This window comes from Apteryx mantelli, chromosome 3 (genome assembly GCF_036417845.1).
Source record: "Apteryx mantelli isolate bAptMan1 chromosome 3, bAptMan1.hap1, whole genome shotgun sequence".
Lineage (NCBI taxonomy): Eukaryota > Metazoa > Chordata > Aves > Apterygiformes > Apterygidae > Apteryx > Apteryx mantelli.
In genome coordinates, this window is record NC_089980.1 from 34,747,528 (window position 1) to 34,767,986 (window position 20,459).

Sequence of the window (20,459 nt, forward strand, 5' to 3'; positions counted from 1 at the left end):
TTTCTGATCAGTATCTGTTCAACAGATACATATATTTTAGAAAAGGGGAGAATAGTAATTTATTATTTTTACTGGAAAATTCGCTCTCTTCCTGACTAGCTGCGAATAACTTTTTTTTTTACACCTCCACCCATTATGCTTATGGCTTATCTGAGCCCCCCGCGTGCGGATCGCTTCCTTTTTGAGCGGCCTCCTGTGCTGACGCTGGGGGGTGGCGAGAGGAGGGACAGGCGCCGTCCCGATCCAACGGGGGGGGGGGGGGGGGGGCAGGCCTTCTGCTGCCAGGCTCAGCGGCGCTTATCGCCCCCTGTTTTAGGCAGAGGGGAAACCGAAGGGTTTGCCCTGCGACAGTCGCAGAGCTTGCTTTCATCGCAATACCTCAGCGAGTGGAAGCAACGAGACGTCGAGCTAGAGGGACCTCCAGAGGCCGCCGAAGTACCTCCCCCGGCCGGAGGGGAAGCACGGCCACCCGCTGCGCGCCTCGCCTTTGGAAACCCGCCGGGAGAGGCCCCCCCGGTGCCCCCCGCCCGGCGGTGCCGGCGGCAGCTCTCGCGATGGCTCCCCGGCGCCGCTGCGCGGCCGTTGCAACGGCCGTTACCTGGCGGGCGCTGTTTACGGCGGGACAGCCAATGGGAAGGCGGGCGGCGTGGGCGGGGCTGAGGGTCCCGGCCAATGGGCGGGCGAGGCGGCGCGTTTAAACGCTGCAGGTGCTGGGGCCCGGCCTGGCGGTCGCCGCGCTCGCGCCGCTATGCCCAGCCGCCCCGAGGACTACGAGGTGCTGCTCACCATCGGCGCCGGCTCCTACGGCAAGTGCCGCAAGGTGCGCCGCAAGGCCGACGGCAAGGTGAGGCGCTGTCGGGGACGCGGGGCGGGACGGGGACGGGGCATCGTGTCCCACCTTAACGTGCCGGTGGTTCTGCGTGTGCGTCGTCTCCCAACGGCTCTTCGGCGTAAGCGAGCGGCTTTAACTCCCCCCCCCCCCCCCGCTCTGCTTTATGGGTCAATCGCTGTAGAAATTTATTTATTTATTTCCCTTCCCCCCTATAGGTCTTAGTCTGGAAGGAGCTCGACTACGGCTCCATGACAGAGGCGGAGAAACAAATGCTTGTTTCGGAAGTGAACTTGCTTCGTGAGCTGAAGCACCCGAACATCGTCCGGTATTACGATCGCATCATCGACAGGAGCAACACGACCCTGTACATCGTGATGGAGTACTGTGACGGGGGCGATCTGGCCAGCCTCATCACGCGGTGCACGAAGGAAAGGCACGTGAGAGCTGCTTGCGATCATCCTGCAGTACCTAGTGTAAAGCATCCTGGGCAATGAAAAGAGCAAGCTCAAAGCAAGATGTATCCCTTAATAACCCACTAGCAACTTCAGATCTGATTTCTTGCACATAGCGACTTTTCTGAAGTGTGATAAGGCTTGTACAAAATCATTATGCTGGCCGGAACTGAGCTAGAGGATGTAACCAGTGATAGGATAACTCTTTCTCTGTATCCGAATAGCGAAGAACACTGACCCCTGGTGAAGGAATTCTGTGTACTATGCTGTGCATGACAGTGAAAACTTCAAGCAGCAAGTCATAGCTCTTTTAGATCAGTAGCATAGTCTGTGAGTTCTTTTAGCTTGCTAATGAAAAACACTCATATGCTTTTTTTTCTAGAATACCATCACCAAAAGTTCCTGCAAAGAAAAAGCAATTTTGAACATACTATTAAAAATTACCATATATGCCTGCGCATTGACCCTTTACAGGCACCTGAGTTGACAAAATTTCACCTTGGTGTAATCTTAAACCTAGAAGTCTAATTATTATGATATCAGTTTCATATTCTTAAATGAAATGCATACACAACACATATGTATTGCTGTGTGAGAACAGTTCAAAACAGTTGAAACTGCCCCAAACACATCAGCATTACAATTTGAGGAGGGTTATGTTACAGTCTGTACTGGCTTGGCTCTCTTGCTGTATGTTGTTCATAACAGTTTTAGAAATGGTTGACCATATACTGTCCTCTTAAGCAAGCAAGGAGGTAGAACTAATCACAAAAGCATCAGATTGATGTTCATGTTGTAAATGATGGCAATTCTACATGCTTGATCTGTTTTTAGACTTTTTGGGGGAAGAGGAGAACATTATGGGGATTCTGCAATAAAATTCTAGATATGTTCCAACATATTTAGAGTTGGACTAGCTGGTAGGCCATACTGCTCACAATTTTTCCCACCTTCCTGTTCTGCTGCAGAGCATAATGAATAACTCTATTTGAACACTTACCAATGAAAAAACTTTCTTATTCCCTTTTTTCAGTTAAAAAGAACAGGTGACCAAGTAAATGGATTTCTATTTCCACTTTTAAAATAACGCATGTAGCTGCTTGTTGCTATTAGCTTTTCCTTAAAAAGGTGTTGGGGTTGACTGCGATGAGTAATAACAGTAGTATTAAAAAACAGTAGTATTAAAAAATAATAAATTACAGGACTGAAAGACTGGCAGCAGCTACTTAAATGTGCTGTATATGCTATGGAGGTTACACTTATTCAAGAATGTGTTTACCTTTCAGACATTACTTAGAAGAAAACTTTGTTCTCCGTGTATTGGCTCAATTGACGTTGGCCTTGAAAGAATGTCACAGACGGAGCGATGGTGCAGTCACTGTGCATCGTGACCTAAAGCCAGCAAATGTCTTTCTAGATGGCAAGCAGAATGTGAAACTTGGAGATTTTGGTCTGGCTAGAATATTGCACCATGATACCAGCTTTGCCAAAACATTCGTTGGAACCCCGTATTACATGTCTCCAGTAAGTCCTTCCTTCTGTGTCTCATCTCCTCTTTCCTTCCTCCGAGATCTGTTTTTTGCAGTGTTAGTCTTCAGGTTCCATAAATGTTTAGGAGGTTTTAATGAAAAGTTACTAGTCTAAATATAAGTGACTCCTTTAAGTGATCCCCACCCCATTATGAAGAAGGTGTATGTTCTGCAGATGAAGTTATTCAATTTAGATGTTTCCACCTCCTTTCTTCCTCATGCCATCACTACCTTCTAATTCAGGTTCCTCTTCACAACATAAGCTTTGATATATTCTTGGAATCTTACTGCTAGTGTAAGGTAGTTATGTTGCAGTATTTTAATGTTCCTAAAAAGGAGCAGAAAGGCTAAAGCACTTTTGTTTCATAACATTATGGTAACAAGGCTATTAAAGTCTCTCTTGACAGTAAGATTTTAATTTGTACTGTAAATGAGAAAGAATAGAGGTATTGCCTGATACTGTGAATTTTGTGTGGGAAACAATTTTGCTTGAGGCATGGAGACTGGTGCAACTCTTAAGTTTTATACAGTGTGGCACTGCTACTTAACTGTGGTCAAAATATTGCTAGTAAGAATGGCTATGGAGGTTAATTAGAATGGAATCTTAAGTAAACCCAGTAACTAATGGTTTAATTCTCCTTGAACATTAGCTGATGCGCAATACTGCAATAAAAGAGGAATGTCTTAGCTAATAAACATAAATTTAAGACTGTTCTTTTTCTTTAGGAACAAATGAACCGCATGTCATACAATGAAAAATCTGACATCTGGTCTCTAGGATGTCTCCTGTATGAGTTATGCGCACTCTCGTAAGTATACTTCTGTGGCAAAAAAAAGTAGAAGAGAAAGTAGAAACATAGTTGGTAATGCATATGTGGTTACATTGTGTACAGGTAACCCTTAAAAGATTTTGGATGCAAGTACTACATTTTTATTTCTGTATTGGTCTTGACACTAGGTAGTCAAAACTAATCTTTGATTGTAGTTTGCTTAAGTCTGCCTGTTTTGAAAAATAAGTCCTGTAATACTAGTGAAAGACCAAGAAAATATTCTTCAGGCCTCCATTTAGAGCTTACAACCAAAAGGAGTTGGCAGAAAAGATACGGGAAGGGAAGTTCAGACGAATACCATATCGCTACTCAGAACAGTTGAATGAACTTCTCAAAGAGATGCTGAACTTAAAGGTAAGAATCAGTTACTATTTTTCCACCTGTAATTTGATTAAACCTTCAATGCCATTAAACTGAAGTACCAGTTTTCCTTAATTATGAAACAAATTGATCTGGAGCGGTGGTTGCCAGTAACCTTGTGACTAGCAATATCACTTGAGGGGAAAAATTGTGCTTTGCAAGTTCATTAAACAAAGGCAGCAGTTTAGTGTTAGGCCAGGTTTGCAGGATGCCAGAAGGCTGTCTGAATACTGGCCTATATGGAACCACTGAACAGCATGCTAACAATCTTCTACCTCCTGGGCTGGAATTTGGAAGAAGTTGTTTTGCCTCCCTCTTGGATGCTCTGCTTCTCACGGCTAGCAGCTCACCTCAAGGGGTGGGATGGAGGAAGAATTTGAGGAGAATAACACTGGATGAGACAACAGAGCTGTAACAAGAAACAAGTCTCAAAGACGTGGATTTTTCAGGACTCTGAAGTGACAGGTTTTGGTGTGGAGATGTGGTGTATTAGCTGCAGAACCTACTGACAATCTCTTTTTAGGCTTACCTCTTCATTCAGGCTCTAAGGTGTGGATTTCTGGGCTGGGGGAGCCAGAGCTGCAGCTTCTAGAACTGGAGACTGGCAACAGCCTCCTCTCAGCTGTTGTCTCCTGGTTGAATCAGCATGGCATAGCTTAGCTGCTGCCCTTTCCTAACTCCATTTTTCTCCAGCTTCTCTTTCACTACCATCTAGCAGCTCGGCTGGTCTCAACTTGAGGTGGGTCTTAGTGGGGGATTCCTGGCCTTAATGGTGGTTCTTTAAAAGATGGAACCTGTTGCTAACTTCTCTCCTCTAGGATTATTGCCGACCCTCTGTTGAAGACATTCTGCAGCACCCCTTGATAGCAGATTTGGTGGCAGAAGAACAAAAAAAGAATTGTGATAAGAGAGGTCAGCGAGCAGGGGAGCCAGAGAGGCTGCAGCATTCAGGAACCACAGTGAATGAGCTGAAACTGAAGGAACAACATTTACAGGAGAGAGAACAAGCCATTAAAGAGAGAGAGCAACGTTTGGAGCGTATGATATTCTGCTTTGGGAAGGGGATGACAATGGGATTCTAATTCAAAAGAACAAGTGTAGAGTAAGGGAGGGTGGAATGTCTTCAAAGCTTTCATCTAACTTACTAATGTTATCACAGTCCTGTAGTCATGACCAGAATTCTGTCTTAAGGCAAACCAGAGTGCTTGGAGTTGTTCATTTACTCCAGCTTATTCTTGTTTTTAATTACCAAGATGTACTTGGTAGTTCAGTTCAGAAATAGAAACCTGGTGTGGCATGATTATTAAAAAATGAATAATACTTACAAAAGCATACAAGAAACGGGCTCTGACTGTATTGGCCTGTGCTGTGCAATGCAGATTGCCTTTCACCTACTCTGGCTATATAAACTAATGTTGGCTACATAAACGTGTAGCCTTAAGGGAAGGGTAATGTTGAAGCAAGAATATAGTTCAAAGTGAATTGTTAACTGCTATAATGGAAGTAGCATCCTATAGGTAGCTTATTTGTGAAACAGTGTAGAGAGCTGGTTCTTGGTTGTTGGGATCTCCTGCCTAGGTAAAATACCTCTCTGCATATGCGGTAGACTCTAAGGCAGATCTTAGCCATTATATATGGTTTTGTGAGCCCGAGTAACAGCTGCCACTGTAAAGAAGATGTATAGAATCATATCTGTCTTCCAGTATTTGACATTTAAATATTTTATCCAGATATTTCATATATGACAATGGGTTAATTTGCAGAATGGAAAGCCACTGTAGCTTCATTTTTGCATATGTGGCAGAATTAAATAAAATGGCTGGCACTTCAGCATACTGATCCAGTGCTTTATCAATGCATTGATTAAGCTTGTGTCTGCACAGCAGTTATCTACAGAAGTAGAAATATGGATGCATCGGGCAGGTTACTACTAGCTCTTTCTGCAGGAAAATACATCATGGACAGTCCCTCTAACATTTACATCTTAACATTGCATACTACCCTATTTTCTGCTTCCAGAGAGAGAACGGGAGCTCTGTGTTCGAGAGAGACTGGCAGAGGACAAACTTGCTAGGTATCTTACTAACCTATCTATAGCTACCTAGATTAATATGTGTGTATATATATATATTTTTTTTTAAGACTGAACATTTTTCTAAAATTCTCTTTTCAAAACAGAGCTGAAAACTTGATGAGGAACTACAACCTCTACAAAGAGCAGAGGACTTCAGCATGCACAGATGGTACAGGTATGAAAGCATGCTACAAGAACCCACAGGCGCTGATAGATGTAGGCTGGTATGACCAGAAGAGTGCCCCTGACATTATGCATGCTGTACCAAGTCCTGTCTTAAAGAGACAAATGCCAATTATCTCTGCATGGTTTGGAATAGACTCCTGATTTCCTGCTTTGCAGAAAGACTTAATGATGCTCAGCCATGAGAACAATTTACTTACTGTCAGCAATACAGTCTTATTCTATTTTGAAAATCGGATTCTCTTGGTGAGGTGATTGAAGTACTGACTTGTAAAACAAACTTTGAGCTGTACTTTTTAAATGATAGATCTATCATCTTTATAGAGCATTGATTAAATTTTAATAAAATTGTGCATGTCTAATCACTTCAACTTTAGTTCATGAACTTCTAAACTCATCAAGGTGGAAACTGATACTTGTAGCCAGTGATAGGGATTGGACCTCTGCATTATCTAAGCTCTGAAGAATACAAACTGCTATTCCTTTACTCTAGTTTTAGTCACTAGAACAAACAGCTTTGAAAGCGTGCTATAATATTTAGTTGACTCCCCACAGCCCAATTTGTTTTGCAATAGTCATGAGTTTATAAATTTGCTGGAGAGAGAGCAGGAGTGAAGTGTTGGAATACTGAATGGCTGGGTCCTAAACGGCGCTTCCAGAACAAAAAAATGTTGCAAAGACTTTAGTATGCAGCAAAAATACCTTGCTTTGTCTCTAACCAAAACTAAATGAAGATCTCTCTAATGCAAGTAAAGTCAAGACTGCATATTTTTCCAAAGTGCCTATCATACCAGGAAAGAACATAAGTAAAATGCCACTGGAAGTTAGTGGTACTTGAGCTACTTCCATCATTCTTTTTTGAGAAATCCACCTGTCTCTATCTTGTGCTTCTTTTAATATATTAAAGAATATAAAATTAAAAATAAACTTGCTTTGGGCTTTCTGATTTTGTCTCTATGCTGGATGACGAGGGTAAGCATGCTTCAGCATTTGCTTCTGTTTTTCTGCATCTCCCACCCCTTTATGCTACATTTTAGTCTTAACAGGGATTTTTGTCCATCTGAAATTACTGGATGGGAGCTAATAACTCTAGATAATGCAAAGAAATTAACAATTACTACAGAGTGACTAGATCTTGCTGGTCTTTACCTGCAGGTCATTTGATTAAGCATACTTCTGTAACAGTGCTGTTTGCTACTATTTTAATTCATTCCATGTTACTCTAGTACTCCCTAAAATTCTCCCTGTCCTGACATGAATGGTCTTAGTGTTCTTCCAAATATCTGTTACCCAGATCACTTGCTTCTGTTATCTGCAGTTACTTTTTTTTTTTTTAACTTTCATGTTGTATAGCTGTTGGTTCCCTAATTCCTTCTCCATCAGTTACATAGTTCACTTTGCAATAAAATAGAATACCAAAAACCTTAGCCTCTATGGCAGTCCTAGACACCTGAACCCATTCTTTTTGTATAGATTCCCTAATTCTTAAGGAAGGATTAACAAGTTAATACACACGTAGCTTGCTAATATGAAACTTCTGAAGATGCTGAAACATTCACTAGCCTCTTCATTTTGGTCTTTCTGCCTCTTCTGCGCTTACTGCATCCTTTTGCTACCCCACAAATTGAAAATTAAGGCCTCAGAGGTTATGAGTAGGATGGTTGGGGTTTTCAGCAAGGTGGCTTTTCTCCTGCCCTCCACAGAAGAAGTCTTTTAAAGTCAGCTTTTATGAGAGAGCTCAGGTGTTTTAATACCTCTTAATGGCAGTTTTTCTACCATAATCCATTTAAAAAAAACCCACAAAACTGTCTTGATTCTGGCAGCTGTATATGCCTGAAGTGTAACTGTGAGGCTGCTGTGAAAATAGCTTGTTAGTTATTAATGCATCTAAACTCATTCATCTAGTCAGAGCCTAGCTCTACCCACTTGACTTAGCAGGGGCAGGCCAACTCTAGCCCCATGTTAAAAAAGGGTGGTAACATTTTTTTTCAGTAGCTGGGAGCCTCCTTTACTTCCTTTTGCTTTTGGATTATGTTACTATTTCACATGGAATTTCTTCCAAAGAATAAAATTTATGGCTTGTCTCATTATTTCTACTATTACTTCCTTAAGTAAAAGTCTTTAAAATTCAGCTAAAGCTTTTCTGAAAGCCTTCTATAAGATGAGGGATACCCTAAAAAGTAGTGGCATGTACCCTTTTAACACAATCATTTTAAAGTCTTATTTTCATTTTTTTCCTCCAAAAAATGGAAAAGAAACCCCACTATACATTAATAGATTTAATCCATATGTAGTTAGCAAATTGGGTGGCAGGGTTAAAGAACATAACTAAAGCAATAAATGCTGAGGGATATGCTAATTTAGTGCTTTTTTTTTTATTGCTCTCTCTTAAGATAATGTGGTTCTGCTCCCCTTTTCTACAAACAAGAAAAAAGTCCACTTTGATGGAAGCGAAGAGAATGCTGTGTATCCTGTTAATTTGGAAAACTATCCTTTTTCAAAAGGGAAATGCCGTGATCTCAAAAAACGTCTATATGCTGTGAATCTACGTGCTCAAGCACTGTGTGAACTGGAAAAAAACTATCAGTTAAAGAGCAGACAAATCTTGGGCATGCGCTGAAATTGTAACATAGATGTACAGTATTTAACTTTTTAGAGTTGATTAAATGAATAGGAACATATTTGTGCCTCCCTCTTATAATCTGGAACCCACTGAAAATATCTTTTAATAGAATTTGTATAAACTCTTTTAGTCTATGACAGGTAGTTCATAAGATTATATAAAAGCTTATTTTATGAAAATAGTTTTGATACCAAATCAAACAGGCTGAATTGTATTATTAAAGAAAAAAATATTTTGGTCCTCTTCCTGTTCACCGTGCATTACTTTTCTGAAAAAGTAAATATCATGTATGGTAAAAATAGGTTGTTCTCTATCTGGTGAGGAAAACTTTCTGATGAAAAATGTACAGAGATTCATGATCTGTAGGTTAAATTGTTGCTAATCATAATGTACAATTCTTGATAAAAGAAGTATTGATACTTTGTGCATTTGGTGTGGGAAAAGTAGTAGGTTTTTTCTGTGTGTTCTTGTAACTGCTTTTTAACTGTCAAAAGAGTAAAAAGAGATTTTGTGTTACCTCTTTCTACTAGCTAGGTGCCCTGTCAAAGCAGGTCCCTTTCTGGTTTAATGGCTTCAGCTAACGAGTGGGATGGGTCAGCTTAGCATAACTGACAAGTTTATCGCTCCTGCTGCCTGGCTCAGCCGTCAGCTCCTGAAAGGCCTGGTTCAGGGCACAGCATTCAAAGTAAATCGTCAGTGTCAGTTTGTCTTGAAACTCTGTGCTGTAAACTGATCCCTGAGGCTGCTGTCTTGGGTGGGACACCATCCTGGGTATTAGCATCTGTTTTGGGGAGAGGGGCAATTGTGCTTTAAACAGCAAATCCTTTTCTTGACGCCTATGATGTATCTCCATTCTTCCCTTCACAGTTCCCCACCAGAGATGAATAGCTTATGGTGGTGTCATCTTCACAAACTGACTCAGGCTCATGAGTTAGCTTTTGGTACTAGGATTTCTGGCATGTATCATCTATAATGATTTCTTAGCTATGGGTTGAAAAGCCGTGAAACATACGTTCATAGAAAACAGCTAGTTTTCAAAACATTTGTTTCCTTGTTGGGCCAGGCATGTTAGATAAGAAGGTATTCTAGATGTTTTCTCTCTGGGAAAGAGAATCTCACTTGAAATATAAATTTGCTGTTGCCTTATTTTACGATAGACAAGTACTTGTATCACCAAATATGAGTTCTACTATAGTAGATTCTTAATGAGCATCCAGTAAAGCTATCATATTTGCTTGAATAGTGGTTACTGTTTTCACGACAGCCTCTGCTTAAAAGCATCAGAGTGCTCCCATTTTGTTTGCTGGTCTGTTGCTACTCTAGTGGTCTTTACCCCGCGGTGGGTGAGGTGGGAAGTGCCTGTTAGCTGTACATAGCCAAAGTAGCTGTGCCGTATGGATTGCTGCAGTTTTCTCACTGACCTGCTTTCTCGCCATGTTTGTATATTCAGATTTTTCAGTTCTGTGCCTCAACCCCTTTGTAGAGGGAAAATTTTCTTAAGATCTGCAATGCAGCTTCATTTAGATCTTTGCTGTATAGCCCATAAAACAGCAAGAGGTAGAATATATGATAGTATTCTATCCTGAAAACATACACAGGGTGCAAATATTTTGTTGTATACCTTGTTACCCCCCAAAATGCAGGTACCATTTAATCAAAGGAGGAAATCAAGCAACCAAGAAAATAAATTAGTAATTAATGCTTCAAGAAAGACAATATTTTGAAATGGTAGCTGTTCGTAAGTGTTTTGCTTTTAACAAGACCAGACTAAGAAAATGGCTTCTTCCATTTTGTTTTGTTTTGTTTTGTTTTTTCCTCTTGGAACATGCAGATGCAAATAATTTCTGCAGTTAAAAGTAGTATACCTTCGGATCAGTACTCGCAGTTTTCCTCTTCCTTTAATTCTCTGGTGATCTCAAGATGGCACTGTTGCTCTGTAATTGTGGATCTCCTGTAGTTTATTGATACATTGATGAATACAAAATTTAAGATCTGATTGAAATATACTTTTACCTGTCTTGCTCCAGAAAAGCATAACTGTGTTGCTGCAAGATTTGCTGCTTTTCATGTTACAGGTGTTTTTTTACTCACCTGTGCAATTACTTGTGATTATCTCTGATCTACTATTTTGCATCTTCAGTTTGTTTTATAAAAACAGTTTAATCAAAATCTTAGTTAACAATTATGTTATTCTTAATAAGAATTGCTAGGGAGAGTACAAACTAAATCAATCGTAATGACTGTAATAAATGAGAACTGCTTAAGTTACAGCTGTAGCATTGAACTATTTGAGCTACATTATCCACGAGGTCCTCTTGAAGTATTGTTACTCTAATATAATAAAGGCAATGTTTCTGGAGGTTTTTTCCTGGACTAAGAATTTCCTACCAGTATATATCAAATGCAGGGGAAGGCATCCTGGAGATGGCCTTCATTATGTCTCAGGATTTTGGCTTTGAAATCCTGAAATTCACATTTTCCTACAAATGCATACATTGATTTTCTTAAAACTTGTGTGTAGCACTGGAATCATGTTCAGGATGTAATTTTCAAAGATATTCAGGAAAGCAAAACATTTTATTTATGGAGGTAGTGAATGCTTGTAGAGTGCTTGCAAAACATTGCCTTCATGTTGATGGGTATACTCATCTCTTAAAAGTAAGGGTAAATTTCTGCATATGTATTATGGTACAGCTAAGTCTTTCTCTCACATGATACACAGGATGACAAGAATGGTTTACACTACTGGATGTTGTGCAGATAAATTCATTTACATTTAGTATTGATATCAGGTATTTTAATAATGTGTAGAGCTGTGGGTACACAAATGACATATAGAAGTCACCTCTGAAGGCACAGAAGTTTTATGTGCTCAGAACACAGTTTATCTCTAGGATAGACTGGGGGGAACCTATATCATCTTTGAAAAATGTGGAGTGGATCTCTGATCTTCAGCCGCCTTGCGTGACACGTTGGTCCAGACCCTGTCCTGTGCTTCGGGTTCCCGTCTGTAGTGAGCTGGTCATGGGGAGGTGCTCAGAGGATCCTGTCCAGGTCCTCTGCATTTCAGGCAGAATTTTGGTGGCAGTGGTGGGGATGCATCCCGCTCCTTATCCTTAGCTCCCCGCTTCCCCTCATGTATGTGCAGTGCATGAACTGAACTGGGCGAAAATAACCTATATGCGTAAAACTACAGCCTCCAACTTTGGACAGTTGTGCATGTACTAGGGAATGGAATTTAAAGTAATTTACTTAATGATTAGTCTGCTCAACTGTCATGTTGACCAGGCTATTCCATGTGACCGCAGTGCCTAAATGGTGTGAAGGTGCCAGCTAGCTGGGCAGATCAAATGTTTAAAGGAAATCAGGCTTAAATATAGAGGGCCTTTAGCCTTCTTTCTAAAGATAAATATCGATAGGTCATTTAATCTGTACTATATCACTGAACAGGTGGACAAAAAAATCCCTCTGGGACACCTGATTATAAAATACTTTACCACAGGGAGATTCACATTTTTGCCTTAACTCTTGGCGAGTAACCCAGGAGGAAACGATCTTTTAAAGAGGTGGTCCTAATAATGGCACAAGCTGGTTCACAGGCACTCACTGCAGGAATCAATCTCCTGCAGTTTCCCACAGGTACAAGAGGCAGTGCAGAAACTCCCTGCTATTATCCTTGTTGTCTTCATCTGCAAAGAGAGATTGCCCCTTACTGATGCTGCTCATTGCGCTAGTGCCTGTGGGGTACTTCTTGCTGTGCTGATAAAAGTGCAGTCCCCAGTAAGAAATGCCTCTAGCATTTGTGGTCCAAAATACGGTTGGATGTAGTAATGGTGCAATGACAGCCTTTGGGCCATGTCCTTGTCCTCATTCTTCCCTTGTGTAACTCGTGCGAAGCTGGAGAAATCCTAGCAGCTATAAATCTGGTATATTGGGCATGGAAGCCGAAGCCTGCCCTGGGAGCCTCCTTAATAGGCATTTCTGCACCATGGAAGACTTTGCCCTAATTAAGGCTGCATACGGTATAATCCTCATTGGGTATTAAAAGTGAGTTTTATTTATATATTTACTTTAAAAGCTAGCGAAAAGTTAAATATTAATCTTTACAACATTACAAAGCCCTACAGACTGATAGTGTAACACCACATATATACTGCTTTATATATACACATATATACACATATATACATTATACTGCTTTTCCATTTAATCTTGTTTTTAGTCAAATCAGCAATGCTAAGAAGTTACTATACTAGTGGCAACGCTGCCTTTATCTGATGTACATTTCTGAAGGCAAAGTATGCTTCTGAGGGTCAGCTGCCACAAAAGGATAAAGTTTTATTGGAAAAATCCTCTGCGTTCTGCAAAATGGACTCATGCCATTTGGATCTGAGCTTTCAGACTCCACCCACACTGGGTTATTAGGTCTGAGATTTGGGGCTGTCGCATTCAGTAAGCAGCGGATGTTTAATGGCTTACACAATATGCATTTTTGCACTGTCAAAATGAAAGTGCATAAGTCAAACTGCTGCCAGTGACATGAGTCAGAGAGTTTTACAATATAGGCAGAAAAGCAAGGCCACAGAGATACCTGGAATTAGTCAGCTACAAATAGTCTTATTTTTTAATATAGGTTCTTTAAAGGCAAGAAAACATAACTTAATGTATTTATGAAAACTTCTGGCTAATTAATTTTCTTTTTTCATTGGTTATCAAAACTCAGCTTTGGGACAGCAGTGAGAATTGAATGCAAACGCTGATGGAAGATGCTTGCTGCTAGGTTATCTGGTTTGAGCAGAGGTGATTAATGGATCCATTTATTATTGCACTCTTCTTTACTGTGAATTAAAATAGTAAGTATTATTGGTCTCAATGCATTATGTCTACTTCCCTGGGCAACTGAAACTCTGACTAGAACATGACATGCAGTGAATAATAAATAACAAATAATGCTGTTTCCACTATCAACTTTCATATGTAATTTTTTTGTGGTAAAATTAATACAACATACAGATTTATGAAAAATGTGATGGCATTTAAATAGGTGTTTGAATTTTTTTTCCATTATTTATACTAGTCTGAAAAACATTTTTATTTGCAGAGATAGCTACTAAATATTTTTTTACTTTTTCAGCTCTTTTAGCAGGTCTTGCTCTTGTAAAGTCAGTAGAAACAAGTTTACATGTAACACTAATTGCTGCATATGTTTGTGTGTCAGTCCAGGTCCCAACGACACAACAGAAGCCCAGTGAAGTCAATGACACGGTTTCTTTCAAACACTTGGCTGGACTTCAACTTAATTAGCTTTAGATGTTTGTAAATACTTACACTTGTTAGCTACTCGTGGACTAAGAGCATTGCCAAAGACACAGCAGGAACAAACCATCCATCTTCCTCACCAGAAGTGAAGACAAGCCATTTTAGGTAGAGCTCTCAATCTTAGCTTCTACCGAATCAGACTTGCCTTGACAAGAAGTCCCATCAATAGCCCGCTGGCAAGCATGGACGTCACAGACCTCTCTGGAGTTATATGTAGCATTAGGGAACAGTGAATGCATTTTTTTCTGCCCATAATGTGTTTCATCATCCAATTGCAAAGAGAAGCAGTATTATCTGACCTCTCAGCTCTTCATGGACCATCAGGATGCACTCCAGCGTCCCCAGAGCTAGATGACTAGGTCATCCAGGAAGTTCAGAAAATGCTGCCTGACAAAATAAAAGTGTTAAAGTCAGTGACCAACTTGAGTGCTAATTACCATTTGAAGTCCTTTCTGACTACTACTAATCAATCTTTAGATGCCACTAGGGAAAGATAATATGGACTTTCTGAGACTTGGACCATAACATAAACAAAGCCATCAGGGCAAATGGCAGATCATGACAGATAATGATTTCCTGGGAGGTGAAGCAAATACCTCACATGGCAGTGATCCAGGTAATTAGCTTGCACTGGATTATAAGTACTTTGTGGTCACAACTAAAAGCAGGAGGAAGCATTAGCATTAAAGAAAATCATAGCATCAAGGAAGTATTCAGTTGATTGGAAAAATAATATATTTTAGAAGAATTATTACAGACTTACCCTTAGGGCAGATGCAAAAATTTTCTCCCCAGATGAACTGAAAACTAGGAATCCCATGTCACCATTGTGTCAATTTCCAGAGGGACAAGTGTGGTCAGAGAACTGCTGCTGGATGATGCCCTCAAGGAGATCTGTCTGCCTGTAAGGCCGGCACCGGGACCTTGTTCTCATCATGCTTAAGGTCATTTTTCACCAACTGTGATTCAGCCAGCTTCACCAATGTGACTGGCACAGATCAGCAGTGTGACAAGCCCAGGTGAGCAACCAAGAATATGTCACTAAAAGTCTGTGAGAGATTCAGTGAGTAAAGTTCCCTGCTCTAATTTTGCCACTCTTCTTCAAAGCCAAATTCCTGTCTGAGTACCTGAGGGACGGAGAGACGGAGGGACGAAACTGGAGGCTGCAGGGGAACATCGCCTCTGTGCAAAGCCGTATTCAGTGGGGATCCATTTGTTATCAAAAGGGGAAAGAGCATGAAACTGTATTTTCTAGTTACTGGTCTTAAGTAATGGACTGCATTGTAAGTAATAATGTAAGTAATGTAAGTAATAATAATCCAAGTAACTGGATCCTGCATTGCCTAAATTCAGGGAATTTCCCTGAGCAGAGCACTGGAAACCTGGTTTCAGAGGCCTGGATTGGAGTTAGAGTGTGTACGACTAGAGCCTTCACTTGCATGTGGTTTTAATTTCTTTCCATGTTCGTTTTGCAGTCTCACTTTCTGGTTAAGAGACTCCAAGGCAGACTAGTCTTGTAACACTGCTGCTAATTTGCACTCGCTGCTGGCATGGCAGTGGGGGCAAACTGGACAGTTAGGTGTTGGCAAGAAGTGGTGAGTTAATGACGGCCTTGGAGTCCTGGTCCTCTGCATGTGCTTGTGCTCTGGGGGATGAGCTCAACAGCACGGCAAAGCCCGCCCGGGAACTCAGCCCTGGGTTTGTGCCAGGCAGTAACTGTCAGGCCTGTTTTCCAATCTGGTCCTGCAGTAACTTCTTATATAAAATCCTAGAGCCTGGCTCAAATTGACCAGATATTCTAATGGTCACTTCGTTCTTTTTACCCTCGTGAATTTTTATAGGTTAGATTTCAGCTTTAAAGGCCACTTTCTGGAAGTGAAATAGCGCTTCCTATGAGGGCATTTCTAAGCTTGACATCATTGCAGTGATTTGCAGTGTTTGCAAGTGACAGGCCATATTTGCATTGCCTCTGTCGCATGCAAAACTCCCCATCAGAAATGGGAGCTGTCTCTGAAGGCCTGCTCCAGGCCAAACTGGCTCCAGGTCCTGCCTCTGCACCCCTTACCAAGCTGTTTCTCCACAGCTTCAGCCCGGGCAAACAGTCAACTTTCTTGAAAAATTTTCATCTTTATAAAGTGGGATTGAAGAAATCTGTATACCAAGGTGAAGTTCTTTGAAATCTGTCAAGAAAAAAGCTATGTAGATGCTGAATGCTGCTATTTAACTATTCATAGCTTTGGAGTTACTAGTGGACATGTTGTAAAGGATATACTGTATATAACAAAGTTGTCATTGGTACAAAGTTGGGGGAAAAAATACATGTTTTGCATGGATTTATTATTGCTGCTATTATCATGTGAACATATATTACCATAGAAGCTATATGAGCTTTAGTCCTGATCCAGCATCCCACAGTACCAGGCTGTGTACAAATATTTTTAGCAATCCTGTAGTGAAATCACCCATTGTTCCCTTACAGAAAATCAGAAGCATCAACAAGAAAACCGCTGCATAAAATCAAATCTGTGCAGTGGTGAGGACAACAGCTTTCATCATAAACAAACACAGAATTGTCTTCTGCTCTTCTTTTTATTAACCAAACACAAAACAATTAGTCTCTTCCCCCATTTATAGGTTCATTCTCCCTGGAGACTCGGCCCTGGAAGACTGGAAGCTGCTCTCTTCTTGGTGCCAGATGAACTCCTTATCGTGCTGTAAATCACTCTGTTGTGTTTCAACCTCAGGAGCACTGAGCAATGGAACAGCCATCCCATGTCAGCACTGCATGTCCCTAACTGCTTCAAGACCCTGGCTACTGGTGAGGTCCTTTGTTGCCCTTGAGACTACCATAATAAATACATGAGAAGAACACTAGACGTTTTTCAACCTGGGAATTTTTCTAAGGAAATTCATATTTGGGGCTTGCATTACCCGGCCAGAAGGTTTCTGTTTTGTTTTAAGTGTGTAGCTCGTAGAAACCACCCCATGCACAGCACTAGCTGTGCTGCTGCTTTGCACAGCTATTGGGTCATTCATAAGTTATCAATGCAGGGCACTAGGTAAGCTGGAAATCTTCTTTCTGTGGCAACACCTAGCCCTCTGATTTTCTTAATTAATTTAATACCAGTCTAAGTGCAGACTGACAGCCCAGTCACCTGGCTCCCTCCCTTCACAGGAGAGGAAATTCTTTCTGAATTGGCAGGGCGAGACTGGCTCCCTATGCAGCCGGTGCTGTTTTCTCACTGAGGTTTCTTGGATTAGTGTCACACTTGTTTATTTGTTTTAGGAAGTGCTTACTTCTGCAGAAAAGAGGAAGGATAATTTTAGATAATTTTATACAGACGATTAAAGAGGTACCAGATGATATCTAATATCCCACAGTGACTTGGGATGGATTTAGAGTGAAGAGCTAAAACACATTAAAAACAGTTTCCTACAGTGTACACAAAGGGCAACCCAGTCTCACAACACCCTTTCCCCTTTTCAATTTTGTCTGAGTTAGTCCTGCTTTGGTGTAGGAGTCAGAATGTTTTTCTAAACAAGAGTAATTTACTTACAGCTACTTGGGGTTTCATTGTCACTTGTCTTGGTCAGTAGAAACATGAACCCTAATTCATCACTGTTGGAAGCAAGGGATTTCCATGTAATTGCTTTTGCAAGGTGCATGGCATAAAGCAGGATTCCCATTTAGGACCCAATCCATTCTGCCTCTATGAGTTTTGGGGAAAAATTTTTGCAAGATTAAGGCCACAAATCATAACAAAAACTCCACCTACCTCTTCAGCTGGTATTTTAGGGCCATCTCTTTGCAGCATATTACTTCAGGGTTTTTCTTTAGCATGGATCTTTGTTAATGTTTTATTTACCTAGCCCACTACTGAAACATTCCCAATATCTGGAGCTGAGTGACTGCATTGTGGTGCTCTTGCCAGAACACACTAGTAGGCGGGGAGCACCAGACCGCAGGGCTAACATACTGGGGAATGAGGCGGCTTCTCCACCTCCTGAAGCCTTTCCATCACTGCTGGCTAGTTTTCAAAAAGGTATTTCCTAGTTTAGGCCGGAGTCTTTGATGTGAGAATCTCTGAGTCAGGTTTTAAGGTTATTTCAATGCTATGAATGATGAACCTTTGAGCAATAACTCAAGAACTTGGCCTTGAGATTATCTGTAAGTTTTGCTTCCACCTCCCTTAAAGCATCTGTGAAGGACAGAGGATTCCCAGAGAAACCTGTCCTTTTTGGCACAATATATCCAACTAAAAGTTATCAGCTTGCTCTAGATAAATGCTGAGCATTTTTCCCATCCCCCAGCTGATGAGTCTGCTAAGTTTCAGGCCTGGGTGACATCAGTAGGATGATAGTGTGGGTGCTCAGCAGCTCTGAGAGGCATCTGCTGTACGTCAGACACCGATGAACTGAGAGGTTTGCAAACAAGCAAAGAAAGTTGCTGCAGTATGCAAAGCTGGGGTGAGCTTATAAGGCTCTGTCCTTGAATTGTAAATGCGGGAGGAATCCTGGTCCTGTGGGAATCATTGACTTTAATGTGGCTTGGGTTGCATACAAAGTCCTGGCTTTTTGATTTAGGGTGTTTGTTTCCAAACCTCTTCCCTCACCATCCCTCATTTCTACTTTACTCAGGGATGATTCAATGGAATAAGGTCACATAAGTGTAACACCCATCCAGCAAAAACACTTGAGGACAGACTTTAAACTGAGCAAGTATTTTATTACTTCCTGAAAAAGAATGTTTTCATGAAGTGTTACCCTTATGGCTAACACAAATAATATGCATCTTAGTAATAAGCAATTTCAGCTAAAGAGAAACTTGTAGAAAAAGCCCCCACTGTCCCAGCAATCAAGTGAGTCTGTCAGAAGGAGCCAGGAACCTTGGATTTAGTAGAAATAACTAACTGCCTGTTATTTGGTTTTGATTTTTTTTTCTTGCTATCTTTGCTCCATTTTTGCCTGTTTGCTTCATCTCTTTTGTATTTTTCAGTCACACTTGCTTTTTCTCTGGAACAAATAAACCCCAGGATAGTTTGCTGAGTTTGACCACTATACTAGTTACACAACACTCTCTCCACCACCAGGCAGCCAACAGGGTGTTCCCAGGACTTCAGAAATCAGCAGTCCTGCTCTTAACTTTCCTACTGAATTGTATCTGCAGTGTGCATGTGTCTGTGTATGTGCACAAAACTGATGCCTCTAAAAGACATTCAGATAGAGGGAAGATGATCACGTTTGTAATTGCCCAGTTTGTGCGCAACAGATGCCTGTGTACATTTTATGCTGCAGTTGTGGTCACTGGAAATTTCCCAAACTCAGATTCGTTCCAAGCCATCTTGGAAATGCAGCTACTTCCCCTTTTCACTTTAAAAGCAACAGCCTGGTGAATTTTTAAGAGGGGTGAAGAAGTGACTGATCTCACTGAAATTGTCCAGGGAAGTAGATAGCAGCTCAGAAATTAGCAATGCTAAATGCTGGCCAGTATTTACCTTGGGTATCTGAACAATCTTTTGATAGAAAGGAGCGTTGTATTCTCCTCAGTGCTTTGCTACGGAAGCATTTCTCTAGCAGTAAAAAAAAATAAAAATAAAAAAAATCAGGCTTAATTATTAGCTGCAGTGCCACCTCGGTGGCTGCAGCAGGCCGCGTGCGGCCGTCGCGGATCACGGCAGGCCGGCACACCCACGGGCTGCGCAGGCGGCGCCTTGCGAGCAGACGCTGGAGGCGACGGCTGCCCTCTGTGGGGCACGTCTATCCCAGATAAGGTGCCGCGCGCGAGTGAGCACGCGGCGTGCGCGCTGTCCCAGAGGCCCAGTGGGACGGATCCGTGCCGGGTTTCCTAGCTGGGTGGAGCAGTTCATACGGAAACGCGAAGCTGGGCTGCCTCTGAGTTTGGGGTTAAATGGGGGCACGTCAGCCAGGGTACCTTCGCTGAGCTTTGCCCGCCGCGGGCGGCTGCGCTCTGCCCGCCGCGGGGAGGGTCGGAGGCTGCAGCCGCTGGCAGCCAGCCCGTGCGGGCGCTTCCCAGAGCAGCACAAGCCCCGGCACTGCTCGTAGCCCCCTCCCCAGGCCCGCGGAGGCTGTCCGGAGGCTGAACGTGACCCTCGCTCACTTTTTTACCCGTGGCTGGATAAGTGCCATGCCAGCTGCTGGGTTTCGGCTGCCAGAGAGGGATGCCTGCTGATACGGTCCTGTGCCGCCTGCGCTATCCCCCCAAGTGGCCCAACAAGGCTGTGTGACACGGATGCAGC

At 41.8% G+C, this 20,459-nt stretch overlaps 1 protein-coding gene across 1 annotated transcript; it reads left to right on the forward strand.

Annotated features, from left to right (window-relative positions):
- The first annotated feature begins 726 nt into the window (after positions 1 to 726).
- Positions 727 to 11,224, forward strand: NEK2 (NIMA related kinase 2). The gene is made up of 9 exons (XM_013949904.2): positions 727 to 844; positions 1,048 to 1,265; positions 2,571 to 2,808; positions 3,540 to 3,622; positions 3,871 to 3,997; positions 4,822 to 5,041; positions 6,023 to 6,077; positions 6,182 to 6,252; positions 8,654 to 11,224. Exons 1-9 carry the CDS (start codon positions 749 to 751, stop codon positions 8,878 to 8,880), a joined length of 1,335 nt encoding a protein of 444 aa, XP_013805358.1. The 5' UTR covers positions 727 to 748; the 3' UTR covers positions 8,881 to 11,224.
- Positions 11,225 to 20,459: the final 9,235 nt, after the last annotated feature.